The sequence below is a fragment of the Cetorhinus maximus genome, chromosome 22, assembly GCF_964194155.1.
Source record: "Cetorhinus maximus chromosome 22, sCetMax3.hap1.1, whole genome shotgun sequence".
In the NCBI taxonomy this organism is placed as follows: domain Eukaryota; kingdom Metazoa; phylum Chordata; class Chondrichthyes; order Lamniformes; family Cetorhinidae; genus Cetorhinus; species Cetorhinus maximus.
The window spans coordinates 43,731,799-43,746,623 of record NC_135900.1 but is presented as its reverse complement, the minus strand read 5'-3'; the positions used below and the strand labels follow the sequence as shown (position 1 = coordinate 43,746,623).

Here is a 14,825-nt window from a genome sequence, read left to right as displayed (position 1 = left end):
ATTCTGTAGTGATAGTGATTATTTTAAGTTACTTCCTCCCTTTTGTCTCTTGATTTTCTACTATTTTTCAGATGTTCTTTGTATCTTCCGCTGTGAAGATGGATATAAAATACTTGTTGAAAATCTCTGCCATTTCCTTGTTTCCCATTATTAATTCCCCAGTCTTACACTCTAAAGGACCAATGCTCACTGAAAGGAGCTGGGAGGATGCCCACAGTTGAAAATCCAGGTTCAGAGCATAAGCCATCTTAAAAATCCTTTCAATCCACCAAATAGTGAAATGAAACTCACATAATCTGGTCTCTTACCCATTAACCTAGACAGTTATAGTTTCCAGCTGGTATATGTGGTGTATTCAATGCTAAAGGTAGTTTTCATTAGCCTTGCTCCATACATATGATCAGTAATCCAAACTACATCCTAAACCTGCCCATCAGAAAGCATTAGGTGCTCATTGAGGCTAAACCCATTGATCAACTTCCTCCCAGATTGTATGTGTCTAATTGGATGAGATGGGCCATGCCCACTGGGTTTATCACCTTTAGCTGCTGTGGATTTTTTTGGCCATTTGGTTCCAGGTTGAGTCCTGGGATTTTGAGAGCTGATGAATGGGGAGTACTCCCGAATCGCGATCTAAACTAGAGCTGGCAACCAGACACTCCTCGGACCCCATCTCTTTCATTCAGCTTAAGCCCACCCTTGCAGGTCGACAGGCTACCAGGAAATTTTCCAGGATCTCCTCCCTTCCCAAGGGCCTTGGATGATGAATTTGGAGGGTTCTGCTGCTCAGTCTTTCCCAGGGCTCTGAAGCCTTTTCTGGCTCCTCACTTGAACCCTTTTGGCTGCATGTTGCTCACTTCTGGACACAGTACCTCCACCCATGCTCAGGCTCTCTACTCCTCCAATCACAGATTCCCTCTCCCATGCCCACTGCTCCTCCAATCACAGATTCCCTCTCCCATGCCCACTGCTCCTCCAATCACAGATTCCCTCTCCCCCACGCCCACTGCTCCTCCAATCACAGATTCCCTCTCCCCCACGCTCACTGCTCCTCCAATCACAGATTCCCTCTCCCACGCTCTCTACTCCTCCAATCACAGATTCCCTCTCCCATGCCCACTGCTCCTCCAATTGCAGATTCCCTCTCCCCCACGCTCACTGCTCCTCCAATCACAGATTCCCTCTCTCATGCCCACTGCTCCTCCAATCACAGATTCCCTCTCCCCCACACTCACTGCTCCTCCAATCACAGATTCCCTCTCCCCCACACTCACTGCTCCTCCTATCGCAGATTCCCTCTCCCCCACGCTCACTGCTCCTCCAATCACAGATTCCCTCTCCCATGCCCACTGCTCCTCCAATTGCAGATTCCCTCTCCCCCCCTCACTGCTCCTCCAATCACAGATTCCCTCTCTCATGCCCACTGCTCCTCCAATCACAGATTCCCTCTCCCCCACACTCACTGCTCCTCCAATCACAGATTCCCTCTCTCCCACACTCACTGCTCCTCCAATCACAGATTCCCTCTCCCCCACACTCACTGCTCCTCCAATCACAGATTCCCTCTCCCCCACACTCACTGCTCCTCCAATCACAGATTCCCTCTCTCCCACACTCACTGCTCCTCCAATCACAGATTCCCTCTCTCCCACGCTCACTGCTCCTCCAATCACAGATTCCCTCTCCCCCACGCTCACTGCTCCTCCAATCACAGATTCCCTCTCCCCCACGCTCACTGCTCCTCCAATCACAGATTCCCTCTCCCATGCCCACTGCTCCTCCAATCACAGATTCCCTCTCCCCCACGCTCACTGCTCCTCCAATCACAGATTCCCTCTCCCATGCCCACTGCTCCTCCAATCACAGATTCCCTCTCCCCCACGCTCACTGCTCCTCCAATCACAGATTCCCTCTCCCATGCCCACTGCTCCTCCAATCACAGATTCCCTCTCCCCCACACTCACTGCTCCTCCAATCGCAGATTCCCTCTCCCCCACGCTCACTGCTCCTCCAATCACAGATTCCCTCTCCCCCACGCTCACTGCTCCTCCAATTGCAGATTCCCTCTCCCCCACGCTCACTGCTCCTCCAATCACAGATTCCCTCTGTCTCACGCTCACTGCTGCTCCAGTTAGAGGCTCCCTCTGTCTCACGCTTGCTCTTCTCCAATCACTGCACTTTTCCCTATGCTTTCTCGTACTTCTGCAGTTTGCATTTGCTGCTCAACCTTGTCCCTCACTTGAGTTCACTGTTGGCTGCAGCCTGTTTATTTCAGCATGCTGTGCATTCCAGATTGTTGTGCAGCCGCACATTTACACACCTCAGAGGGAACATTGTTCAGGATGTTTTGCTACGTTAAAGGCGCTATATAAATAAAAGTTGTTGTAGTTGTACAGTAATAGAATAAGATTCAGGTCCTGAGCAGACATATTACATGCACAAGATGCAAGATTGTGGGGTTTTTCCTTCCTCCCTTGATTAGGAAATGTTTCACACTTAGTATTTGCCTATGCTGGTCTGAATACGTGCACAGGTGACTGTAGGAGCTGTAAAAATGCCACTCCGTTGTCGGTCTATCCTGTGCCTCTTCCTCCTCCCACTGTGCATTGTGTTAATCTAGCTGAGATAAAGATCTCACTGTCTTCAGATGAAGAAGGAAGGTTTGGCCTCCTGGTTCTTGCTGCAGCTCTCTAATGTGTTGCCCAGGCAGCCAACAGTTCTATACCTGGCATAACCCCACATGTTCCTCAAGTATTTTGCTTAAGTGGCTGTTCTTTATGTATGAGTCTAGATTGTGAGTACTACCCAAGCTTTTCAATTGTGATGAATATCAGAGCTAAGCCTGACCAACCCACACTCATTGCCTCATGTATACTTTTCAGCAAAGATTACAGGAGATCAATCAGGAGCATGAGCTCGAGCTCATTATTTCCCCCTTAGTCTGAGCCACTAAAGCCAGTTGTAACATTTCTATTGCAACAACCTTTGCTGAGATTGCTAACCAAGCACCAAGCTACTTAAACAAGTGCATATGAGTTTGGATTGATTTCTGACTGTGGGGCCGGTGGGTGGGGTGGGGAGTTTGGTTAATTTTGGTATCGGTATGCTTGAGGCCTTCCATGTCTGGTGGACACTGGAGGGCATTAAAATATTAGCAGTAGTTTGAGTTTATTTCCTTTTGTTTTGCTGATAATTTACCATTTATTAATTGTGCCCTATATAAAGCAGATACTTGTTAACTCACTGATGATGCTGATTGCCGTCCTAATTTGCAATACAACGGAATTGGCAGTTAATTTTGGACTTGGGACTGTGCAGATATCGAGCTGACGCTGCACCATCTATTGTGGATTAATGTTTTTAACATTGCTAAGTAATTCCAACTGTCTTGCTGTGTCTATAGGCCATCGAGAAGTGTGTTGGAGCTGCAGGATTCAGTGTGGGAGAGTTTGCTGCCCTAGTCTTTGCAGGATCAATAGACTTTGCTGAAGGTGAGGCTAAGAAAGATAGAATGAAAACTAACATAGTGCCACATTACCTGTAATGAGATTCCCATTTACAACAACAACAAAAATGCTTGAAAAACTCAGCAGGTCTGACAGCATCTGTGGAGAGAGAAGCAGTTAACTTTTCGAGTCTGTATGACTCTTCTTCAGAGTGAAAGAGAAGTACAAATGTGGTGAAATATATACTGTTTAAGGGGATGGTGGAACAGGTGAAGCTGGATAGAGGGCCAGTGATAGGTCGAGACAAAGGAGGGATTGCAAAAGATGTCATAAACAAAAGGTCAAAGGGGTGTTAAATGTGGTGATACTGGCTAAAGGAGGTGCTGATGGTGACATTAAGAGTAGAAAGCAGAATGAGCAAGTGACAGATGACCCTAGTGGTGGTGTGATGGGGGGACGGGATGGTGTTGGGAAAAAGGATCGAAAAATAGGCTAAAAGGTGGGCTAAAACAATGAATAAAAATGGAAATAAATTTTTAAAACAATAATAAAAATAAGTGGAAAAAATAAAAATTAATAAATAAAAATGAATATTGAAAAAAGGGGATCAAAAAGGGGTGAGAATGGAGGAGAGAGTTCATGATCTGAAGTTGTTGAACTCAATGTTAAGTCCGGAAGGCTGTAAAGTGCCTAATCGGAAGATGAGGTGCTTTTCCTCCAGCTTGAGTTGAGCTTCACTGGAACATTGCAGCAGGCCAAGGACGGACATGTGGGCATGAGAGCAGGGTGGTGTGTTGAAATGGCAAGCGACAGGGAGGTCTGGGTCATGCTTGCGGACAGACCGAAGGTGTTCTGCAAAGCGGTCACCCAGTCTGTGTTTGGTCTCTCCAATGTAGAGGAAACCGCATTGGGAGCAGCGAATGCAGTAGACCAAATTGAGAGAAATGCAAGTGAAGCACTCCTTCACTTGAAAGGAGTGTTTAGGCCCTTGGACGGCGAGGAGGGGAGAGATAAAGGAGCCGGTGTTGCACCTTCTGCAATTGCATAAAAAGGTGCCGTGGGAGGGATTTGAGGTGTAGGGGGTGATGGAGGAGTGAACCAGGGTGTCCCAGAGGGAACGGTCCCTATGGAATGCCGATGGCGGGGGAGGGGGGGGGGTGCGGGTGAAGGGAAGATGTGTTTGGTGGTGGCATCATGCTGGAGTTGGCGGAAATGGTGGAGGATGATCCTTTGAATGCAGAGGCTAGTGGGTTGAAAAGTGAGGACAAGGGGGACCCTATCATGGTTCTGGGAGGGAGAGGAAGGTGTGAGGGCAGAGGTGCAGGAGATGAGTCAGACACTGTTGAGGGCCCTGTCAACCACCATGCGTGGGAAACCTCGGTTAAGGAAGACATGTCAGAAGCTCTGGTTTGGAAAGTGACATCATCAGAACAGATGCGACGGAGGCGAAGGAACTGAGAGAATGGGATGGAGTCCTTACAGGAAGCGGGGTGTGAGGAGCTGTAGTCGAAGTAGCTGTGGGAGTCGGTGGGCTTGTAATGAATATTGGTGGACAGTCTATCACCAGAAATGGAAACAGAGGGGTCAAGGAAGGGGAGGGAAATGTCGGAGATGGACCATGTGAAAGTGATGGAGGGGTGGAAATTGGAAGCAAAATTGATTAATTTTTCCAGGTCCAGTCGAGAGCATGAAGCGGCACTGAAACAGTCATCGGTGTACCCAAAAAAGAGCTGTGGGAGGGGGCCTGAGCAGGATTGGAACAAGGAATGTTCCACATACCCCATAAAGAGACAGGCATAACTGGGGCCCATGCAGGTACCCATAGCCACACCTTTTATTTAGAGAAAGTGAGACAAGTTTAAAGAGAAATTGTTCAGTGAGAGAACAAGTTCAGCCAGACAGAGGAGAGTGGTGGTGGATGGGAATTGTTCGGGCCTCTGTTCAAGGAAGAAGCGGGGAGCCCTCAGACCATCCCGGTGGGGGATGGAGGTGTAGAGGGATTGGACATCCATGGTGAAAATGAGGCGATTGGGGCCAGGGAACTGAAAATTGTTGATATGATGTAGGGCATCAGAGGAATTGCGGATGTAGGTGGGAAGAGACTGGACAAGGGGAGAGAGAACGGAGTCAACATAAGAAGAAATGAGTTCCGTGGGGCAGGAACAGGCTGACACGATCGGTCTACTGGAACAGTCCTGTTTGTGGATTTTGGGAAGGAGGTAGAAGCGGGCTATCTGAGGTTGGGAGACTGAGGTTGGAAGCTGTGGAGGGAAGATCTCCAGAGGAGATGAGGTCAGTGACAGTTCTGGAAACAATAGCTTGATGTTTGGTGGTGGGGTCATGGTCCAGCGGCAGGTAGGAGGAAGTATCTGAGTGTTGGTGCTCAGCCTCTGCGAGATAGAGGTCAGTGCGCCAGACAACAACAGCACCACCCTTGTCAGCAGGTTTGATAACAAAGTCAGGGTTGGACCTAAGAGAGCGAAGTGCAGCAAGTTCAGAAAGTGACAGGCTAGAGTGGGTGAGAGGAGCAGAGAAATGGAGGCGGCTGATGTCACGCCGACAGTTCTCAATGAAAAGGATCAAGGGCTGGTAAGAGGCCAGAGGGAGAGGTCCAGGTGGAGGGAGAAAACTGGAGGTGGGTGAAAGGATCCGTTGAACGGGGAGAGGACTCCTGCCCAATGAAGTGAGCTCGGAGACGAAGGCTGCAGAAGAAGAGTTCAGCATTGTGCCAAGCCCGAAACTCATTGAGGTGAGGATGTAAGGGTATGAAACTGAGTCTTTTGCTGAGCACTGAACGTTCAGCATCAGAGAGGGGAAGATCAGGGGGTATGCTGAATACACAGCAAGGGCTCGGATTAGAAGATGGGATGGGGTCAGAAGGACGGGAAAGGGTGGAGGGTCCTGGATGGGCGTTGGTATCAATGAGTTGTTGGAGCTTGCGTTCCTTAGCACCTGCTTCCCATTCCCGATGTCACGCCGAAGCTGGTGGTTCCCATTTACAACGTTCAGGAGTGGTCCTGCCTTGGTTCAAAAAGTCAAAATACAGGTGAGTGACTGAAGAGAAGACCTCCCACAAGATCCTTTTAAGTATGTTTTGTAAATATGATCTAATACAGCAAGCATTGGAAATGCATGAAAATGGAAAAGTTGAAAATACATACCAGGCCCATCGGCAACTGCACAGAGAAAAGGCCGGTTAAAGTTTCAAGTATGAACCCTTCAACAGGCCTTGAAACTGTCAGGAAAGAAAGTACCTTGATAGGACAGAACAAAGTTAGGGAGGGATGGGGATAAGGATTCTACGTGCCTGATCCTTGCCTACCTCTTTTATATAGTGCCTTATCAAAGTTTTTGAAAATTAATTTGGACCACAGCCATTGCATTTTGTTTATCAACTCTCATTTCTTCAAAGATTTCTATGATTGGTCAAGCCCAACCTTTTTTTCAGAAATCTGTACTAACTAGCTCTGATCAGCTCTTTTTTCTCCAAATTGTGAGCAATTTCATTCTGTGTTATAGGCTCTAGTAGCTTACAAACAACTGAATTACCCTGTGATTATGTGTCAGCCAGGGTGCAGTTGGTAGCACTCTCATTTCTGAGTCCGAAGGTTGCGGGTTCCAGTCCCACTCCAGCACCAAAATCAAAGCCTCCACTCCAGTGCAGTACTGAGAGAGTGCTGCACTGTCCAAGATCTGCCAGTGTTTTAGGCCAATATTAATCCCTCCAGCGACATCTTAATTCATCATTTATGTCATTGCTGTTTGGAGGACCTTTTTGTGCAGAAATTGGCTGTTGCATTTTCCGACATTGCAACAGTAACTACACTTCACTGGGCCCTTTGCTGCTCTGAAATTCTTTGTGGTGTCCTGAGATGTAGATGCAAGCTTAGAATTTTGGGATATAATTGTTACACTATTTTTTGCCTAGGCACATCAGAATCTTTGGATATAAACTATTATCTCTATGTGATTTGTCTACATTCAGTTTGAGTAGCTTCAATATGATTAGTTCTCTACATAATAGCCTCCGCTACTTGTTTTACACCCACTTCTGATGGTTCACCTCCTTTAAAAACTGAGATAATGATTTATTTAATATCTTCCATTATGGCCTCACTTGGATTTTGCCTATTGTCATGCCCAATGCAGGCATATCATATTATGAACTTTCAATCAATACTTTTAAAAATTGGGCACAAAGAATCTGTTAAGATGGCTGCCACAAATCATGTGATTTTTGGTATTTGGATCACAGAGAGTATCAAGTCTCTGACGAATACCTAATTAAATATGGACATATGTGAGGATACCCCACAGCCATCTGTGGAAGTCACACTGAGGAGATGGGCCATCATCTAAACACTGTGGAGTTTCCAGACTACATGTCCCCATGTTTCATACTAAACAAAAGGGAAGATCAAATCTCAATGGCCACTATCAACTTTCCATTGCATCACAATGGCCTCCCTCATGCAAACTAGACTGGTGGGCCTCAGAAGTGTTAATCCAACAGTCCTGTGATCAAAACTGTTTTAAGGACTGAACCTTTATTACCCAGGACCCAACACATCCATCAGAATCATCAGTCGTTACCCCAGTCTGAGAACCAGTCTCTGCAACTAGCCGCAAGCCATCTAGTAGCCAAAGTAGTTAAACTGTTCCCGTTTCAAAGTTCACCTGTAAAACTAACCTCCTAAATATTTGACTACAAGGAATCTCAAAACCTGCTGTGAACCCTTTGCTTTACAAGACCCTCACTTCAACTTTAAATCATCAAGAAACCACAGGCCTGCCACGCGGGAGACCAGGAATTGTAAATCAGAGACTGAATTATCTGTAACCTGTAAAAGTGCACCTCCTTTATCTGTATTTAATCTGTGTGCGTGTTTGTGTATGTGTGTGTGTGGTGTTGACGTTAATTCGGGGTAAGTGTGTGAGAATAAATAACTTTTATTTTTAAACTCATGAAACCTTGCTGCTGATTATCTAATTGCAATACAGACTCCAAAGGTAAGAAAGGTACACCCCTTTCCATACAAAACATACTAATTACAGGCAATGAGAGAGGATATATTTTCTGTCTGTGACACTATTTTAAGATTAAATGATGGTATTTATTACCCTTCATGTTTTTTCTTAATTTTATCTGGCACACCCTTTTAACCTTTCTAACCTCCCTTTTTATAGCTTTATGTATTATATTTGGGGTCCTGACTCATTTTTATATTTTTTTGCCATTCCTTTTAATATTTTCCCCGAAAGCACCAATTCTCTTCTATGATCCCTGGTGCGTTTAGACCCACCCTACAAAGACGGTTCTGTGTCCAAGATTGATTAAGTGTATTTGTGAAATCAGCCAAACTCCCTTGAAATCGAAGTGTATTATTACAAGGGTAAAACTATGTTCACTAGTCTTGTTTTCCACAACAGCTCTCTGTGCAGTGAAAGTGCGGGCAGAAGCTATGCAGGAGGCATCGGAATCCATTCCCAGCGGCATGTTATCTGTTGTGGGACGAGCAGAATCCAGATTCAAGTATGCCTGCCTGGAAGCTCAAGAACATTGCAAGTCATTGGGAGTAGAGGATCCTGTGTGTGAAGTGGCTAACTACCTTTATCCCCATGGGCGTGTGATTGCCGGACATTTACAGGTGAGCTGCAGAAAGGTGGGATATTTATTCTTCTAGAGGAATCCCATGTAAGTTAAACTGATTCAGTATTGACTCGGAGCCCTAAATTGCTCTTTCTCCTCCAATGCCAATGTAGATTTAAGGTCAAACAAAGTGACGACCAAGCAGTAGTTGAAGATTGTGTTTGAACCAAAAAAGCATCACATTATCATGTGATTATGCAATTTTATAATTATTTCAACACATTAGATGATAAACATTTAAGAAAAACATGTTGAACATTTTAAATCTTTGATTCACAGTGAAAAACTGCATTTAAGCACAATGCCGCATTGAATGAATTACAGAGACATTAAGTGGCTTGAGCAGTAATTTTCACAGCATGACGATGGTGCCCATTTATTTCAGTGAGGAGCCTACAAGTATGTCTTTCAACAATAACTTTTACAATGCTCATAGCTAATTTAGCTTCCCAAATTAACTATTTTGCTTTTCTTGATTATGGTAGTCCAATCTTTGCTGTCAGGAACATTTATCAGTTACTGTACTTGAATGGTGTGGGACCAGTTTTGCTAATCTGGCCAAGGGCAGAGGAACAATGACAGAGGTTTGCTCTCCCATTCAGGGAGACAGTAGCATAGTGGTAATGTTACTGGATTAGCAATCCAGAAGCCCTGACTAATGCTCCGGAGACATGAGTTCAAAGCCCATCACAGCAGCTGGGAGAATTTAAAATTCAATTAATTAATAATAATTGTCATAAAAACCCATTTGGTTCACGAATGCCCTTCCTTTAGGGAAGGAAATCTGCCATTCTTAAATGGTCTGGCCTACATGTGACTCCAAATCTGCAGCAATGTGGTTGCCTCTTAACTGCCCTCTGAAGTGGCCTAGCAAGGCACTCAGTTGTATCAAACTGCTATAGAAAAAACACTGGGTGTACCTACAGTGGGTAGGTGCCCCCTACATGGACTGAAGCACCACCACTTTCTCAATTGGGAATGGGCCTTGCCAGTGATGCCACCTCCCAAGGACAAATATTTTTTTTAAAAATCAGTGCAATCTGTCCAGGGACATGGGAGCAAAATGATTTCATACCCTCAAATGAAATGCAAAAATGAAGTTAGTCAAAGGTTCATTCTTTGTAAAAACAAAACCATATAAATCTCCACCTTGATGCAATGTTGCCATCTGATGACCATAAAAAGATACTGCATCAAAAAACACTTGGCAAAATCAAAAAAGGTTAAAAATGTTTTGTTCTTGCCAAGTGTATTAGTCTTGTTCAAAGGGGAACCTGGATTTTCGTGTAGTCGGGATGTCTCAGGACCCCTTTCAGAATGGCAGGTGGAACCCGATTCTGCGATTCCTGCTTCTGGTAAATCTTGCTGGCATAGGATAAGGATGCCAGTCTGCATGCAGCACACCTCAATTGCAAGAGTGGAAAGTTTAAAGCCCCCTTGCAATTTTTGTGGAGTTGGCCCCTATCCATGAGAATACATGGTTTATGGCCACTTAGAGGAGTCATGAACCATAGGGAAACTCCAGTCCTAAGTGGGGAACCAAAAAAAAAAGTCACCTGGAGTTCTTTCGTTGACAGGCTTTGAAATATAAAATATATTTGTTCTTTCAGTTATGATAGTTGGATACTATATAGTAAGTTACGTGTGTTTTTACCGCAGTGATTGAGTATAGGGCTACATCTGTAAAGAATATGTTGACCATTACATTGATCAATATTGTATAGGTGTTGAGATATGTTATAGAGTACTTTTCCCAATGGGAAAAATGCTATTATGCATTCAAAACTGAAGAAAACATTGCTTGGGAACTCTACTGTTATGACTTGAAGTGATTTAAAGGCCCTTTAAACTTTAAAAAAAACTGCTCCTGGACTGCAGTAATTGACAGGCCATCTGGTGTAGCTTTAAAGAAAGATATCTGCTTTTGCAGTTTTAATAGACTTAATTATTTCCATTTGGAAGAGTTTGTTTTGACAGCTGGGGTCATTGTGAATGCTTGGCTGATTTTCAAAAGATACAAAGCACTTACCTCAGCAGGGGACTGTATAGATAGTTTGATAGTTTTGAAAGGGTATTAAAGGGGCTGGAGGAGACTTCAGAGATCAGGAAGAGTTGTAGGTGCTAGAGAGGTTACAGAGATAGGGAGGGGTTTAGGGGGTGGAAGGGTAAAGAAAGGGGGGATATTTGAAAACTTTGAGAATTTTGAAATGGAGGTGTTGTTAAACTGGGAGCCAACATTATAAGCAAACATTAAAATAGGAATCCTAGAAGATGAATTCATCCCTCTCTGGGGGTTTCTATTCTTTCCCTTTTCCCGGCCTCAGCTCTAATTATGGTACATCTTGGGAATGCTGGGGTAGGGGAGGGCAAAATCTCAGCCTTCGTACGTCACAATTTGTATTGACCAACAGGCTGCAAAACCTAGGTCACACAACTTATCCATTCTGAGCACGGCGTCCTGTTTACACTCAGCCTGACAGAGCAGCAACAGTAGCTGCACTCGGAAAGTACCTCATTGACTGCTGTGGGATGTCCAGAGGCCGTGACACATGCCAGAGAAATGCACATTCCTCCTTTATGTCCAATTAGGCCATCTGCCATATTGCATAGAAACCTGGGGAATTTGTCAAGTGCAGTCGGCTCTGATGGCAGAGGGAATTTAACTTTTTTTGAATAGCTTCTTTGAATGAGTATGTTTTTTCAGTATGAAATATGTTTGAGTGAGAGCTCTATTAGATTGTTAGAAGTTTCAGACAGGCCGGGGGCAGCCAGGTAGGCGATGGGAAGGCCTCCCACTGGATTTTAGGAGTCACCTTGCCTTCAAGTCTGCTGGCAGGGGAGCATAAAATCCAGCCCAATCCCTGACCTCTCTGACTTTACCGCTTCATACCTCCGTTTCTAAATGTAGAATAATCCATCCTGCATTTTACCAGGATGACTAGATATCTTCAGAGTCAAAATCAGTAGTTCCGTTTCTGATGCTGCTACTCTTCATCTGAACTGTTCAGTTTCATTGTTCACTCACAACACTCAATAGAGTTTAATTATATGTTTAATGTAATATTTTTAAGTTTATTAGAAGCAGTACAAACAGGCAAGTCATGCAGAGCTGAAAACTCCCATGTTAAATCTGTGACCAGAGCTGAGTTAGCTGATCTTGGCCATGATGAGAGAAAGAGGACAATTAGCCTCAGCTCCTGCGTCTGATGGCTGTCTAGTAATTGCCAGTGGAAAGTGCACTTGGATGGAGTAAAGACAATGCTTGGCTGTGATGCCCATTTCCGCTCTTCCTCCAGGTTTTTCCTCCACAATTTCATACGTTTATTTACTAGTTTGAGGGGAAGACCTCATTGCATTTAAATGCTGTGCCTAAAAGTATGTCAGTACAGGTGTTGGTGGGTGCTTAGAATTATAAAAATATACTGCATAGGAGGAGGCCATTCAGCTAATGTGCCTGTGCTGTCTCTTTGAAAGAGCAGTCATGCTGGGTCCTACATCCCTGCTTCCATAGTCTTGCAAGTTCCTCATCCTCACGCACTTGTCCAACTTCCTTTTGAAATTATTAAAAAATCCGCTTCCCCCATCTTTTCAGATACAGCATTCCAGGCCCTGACCTCTCCCTGGGTCTAAACATTTCCCCTTATCTCCCCTTTAGATCTTTTCACAATGATTTTGAATCTATGACCTCTGGCTTTGGTCCAGTCACCGGAGATCATAGTTTTTCTCTGTTTACCCCATCAAAAAGTCTCATTATGAAAGCCTATGTTAGGTCACCTCTTAACTTTATCTGTGTTCTCCTAACTTTTCCAACCTCTCCTCACAACTGAAGTACCTCATCCTTGATAAATCTTTGCTGCATCCTATCTAAGGCCTTTTCATCTGAAATGCGGTGCCTTGGATTGTCCACAATACTCCAGCTAAAGCCAACCACTGGTTTAGAAAGTTCTAGCATGATCTTTTTGCTTTTGTGTTCTATTCCTCTGTTTGTAAACCCAAGTAACCCATATGCTTTTTTAACCTCAGTAACTTCCCCTGGCACCTTTAAGGACTTGTGTATATGGACATCAAGGTCTCTCATCTCATCTGCACTTTTTAAAATAGTGTCATTTATTGAATTCTCCTTGTCATGCTTCTGCCCATTTCACCATCCTGAAGTCTATCCTCACCATGCTTTACTGCATTGCCAAGTTTCATATCATTTGCAAACTTTATAATATTGCTCCTTACATCCAAGCTTATGTTCTTTGTATAAATTGAAAAGAGTAATGGACCCAAAACTAACCCTTGGGAAACACAACTGCAAACCATCTCCAAGTCTAAAAAACAACCAGGCACCTCTACCCTATGTTTCCTGAACCAATTCATACCCACCACTTTCCCCTTAATCCATAGGCTTCCATCTTCTTAACAATCGTGTGGCACATTGTGGAATACCTTGAAAAGTTCACATATACAACACCTACTGCATGATTCTGATCAACCTTCTGTTATTTCATCAAAGAATTCAATCAAGTTAGTCGGACACTATTTGCCTTTAACAAATCCAGGCTCATACTTGATAAACCACGTCTTTCCAAATGGAAGTTTACCTTGTCCCTGATAATTTCTAATGACTTCCCACCACCGATGTTTGGCTGACTGCCCTGTAATTCTTGGTTTATCCCTCATCCTTTTCTCGAATAGTGATTTAACAATAGCAATCCTCTAGTCCTTTGGCACCACACTATATCCAAAGAGGATTGAAAGTTTGGGACCATTGGTTCTGCTATTCCTAACTTTGCTACTTTCAACATCCTAGGATACTTCATCCAGGCCAGGTGACTTACCGACTTACATTAATATTAATCTTTGAAATAATCAACATTTTGTGTGTTAATGATAAATATATTCTGAAAGCACCCTGCAGTGATGAGACTCAAAAAATACTTTCTTTTCGACACAGGCTCTTCAATATTTGCAGCAGAATTCCCGAAAGTTTCACTTTCTGCGGGCTAAACTGCTGCCAGTCAGTGGTGCTTTCCACACTAGCCTTATGGCATCAGCAACTCAGCCACTCCATGAAATCTTGAAGAGAATCAGCATTGAGAAACCACTGATATCTGTCTACTCCAACGTGAATGCCAAAAAATACATGAACAGTAAACACATTCAACAACTGTTAGTGAAACAGTTGGTATCTCCTGTAAAATGGGAACAAACTATGCATGCTATGTACGAACGAGAACAGGGGACTGATTTTCCAGACACTTATGAGGTAGGTCCTGGGAGCCAGCTTGGGACTGTGTTGAAAAACTGCAACCTGAAGGCTTGGAGATTCTACAAACATATAGATGTGAAAATAAAGGATGAGACTGAGGAAGAATGAAGTATTTTGAATAACTTTGTGCAGAAAGACTGGTGAAAGAACCATTTTCCTCTTGGTTCATTATCCACAGTTTCAGTTTTTGCCAGTTCAATTACAATGCCATCAGGATGAAACCAATCTGTACAACTTGAACTGATAGAACTTCCTTTTTGCACTGTTCTTAATGATCTTAAGAGGTTTAATGACTTTATTAAAAAAATGCACTGGGGTGAACTGTCGAGTTGTAGACTCCTGTGAAGGTAATGTACAGAATTGAAATCGGCCAGGAGTTGTATTGATGGTCTGACAATGAGGAGGACTGACAGGATGTAACATCTCCCAGATAGTCTAAATAAAATGCCTGGATGGAAATTCTCCAATCTGA

The 14,825-nt window shown here is 44.0% G+C and overlaps 1 protein-coding gene across 1 annotated transcript in view; it reads left to right on the top strand.

Annotated features, from left to right (window-relative positions):
• mcat (malonyl CoA:ACP acyltransferase (mitochondrial)) overlaps positions 1-14,825 on the top strand; it is a 23,821-nt gene extending 8,996 nt beyond the window's left edge. The window contains exons 2-4 of the mRNA XM_078568193.1: positions 3,404-3,491; positions 8,877-9,094; positions 14,039-14,825. Coding sequence (XP_078424319.1) covers positions 3,404-3,491; positions 8,877-9,094; positions 14,039-14,461 — 729 coding nt within the window. The 3' untranslated portion in view covers positions 14,462-14,825. The remainder of the gene's footprint in view (positions 1-3,403; positions 3,492-8,876; positions 9,095-14,038) is intronic.